This window comes from Octopus bimaculoides, chromosome 29 (assembly GCF_001194135.2).
Source record: "Octopus bimaculoides isolate UCB-OBI-ISO-001 chromosome 29, ASM119413v2, whole genome shotgun sequence".
Taxonomy (NCBI): Eukaryota; Metazoa; Mollusca; class Cephalopoda; order Octopoda; family Octopodidae; genus Octopus; species Octopus bimaculoides.
Genome location: NC_069009.1, coordinates 1,699,990 through 1,700,982, shown reverse-complemented (window position 1 = coordinate 1,700,982; position 993 = coordinate 1,699,990). Strand labels below are relative to the sequence as shown.

Genomic DNA, 993 nt, shown 5'->3' with positions numbered 1-993 from the left:
GCTGCCCTAACCACTGGGCCATTGCACCTCCACAGTACCTCCTCATATATACAAATATGAAGCGGTCGTGAAAAGTTCCTGGCTTTGGGTAAAAGAAAATACAAGAGGATCAATGATTTCATTCAACATACCGCCCCCCCCTCACAGATCCACACTTCCCACAGTGGTCCTTTAGCTATTCTAAGCCCTGTAAAAATTTGAATGGTTGGGTCTCCAATCAGGCCTTTCACAATACTCGTGAAGCCAGGAATTTTTCAGCATTCCATTGTATATTTGCTAACCCACCACCCTCCCATAAGATGCAGAAATTTTGAATCGGTGTGACCAGTTCAAACCTACCTGTCAGGTGGAAATGGGTGACATTCGTAGCAACAGGGAAGATGGATTTTGTGTCATTTTTCTTGTACAGATACGCTGTGACATTCATGGAGTACGTGCCGGCAGGATGTTCTTTGGACGGCGGATATTCTTTCACAATGTTTACCGAGGTGGAACCAAACAGCGATATGATCTCCTCCGTCCGGTTGTCCTGGAATGTGTAGCTGCAGCACACATCATCGGGCAGAAGGTCGCTGTTGGTGTCTGAACTGACATTTGCTGTGAACATGAACTCGGAATCGAGGACTCCTCTCCTCGGGTCAACATTAACAATAACACAGTAGGAAGCGGAGTCTGTGAATGGAAAAAAGGTAAATTAACTAAAAATGGGAAATGGAATCGTTTCATTCAACAACTGAACACTAATTTGGTGTCCATCCATTTGTCTGTCTGTCATTTTTGTCCACTGTTGTTGGGAGAGTCAGGCAAGGAATCGTGTTGAGAGAGTCAGGCAAAGAATCGTGTTGAGAGAGTCAGGCAAAGAATTGTTGGGAGAGTCAAGCAGAGAATTGTTGGGAGTCGGGCAGAGAATTGTTGGGAGAGTCAAGTAGAGAATTGTTGGGAGAGTCGGGCAGGGAATTGTTGGGAGAGTCGGGCAGGGAATTGTTGGGAGAG

At 45.8% G+C, this 993-nt stretch overlaps 1 protein-coding gene across 1 annotated transcript in view; it reads right to left on the bottom strand.

Annotated features, from left to right (window-relative positions):
- LOC106884133 (uncharacterized) overlaps positions 1-993 on the bottom strand; it is a 14,808-nt gene that overhangs the window by 5,413 nt on the left and 8,402 nt on the right. Inside the window, exon 2 of the mRNA XM_014935365.1 lies at positions 340-672. Coding sequence (XP_014790851.1) covers positions 340-607 — 268 coding nt within the window. The 5' untranslated portion in view covers positions 608-672. The remainder of the gene's footprint in view (positions 1-339; positions 673-993) is intronic.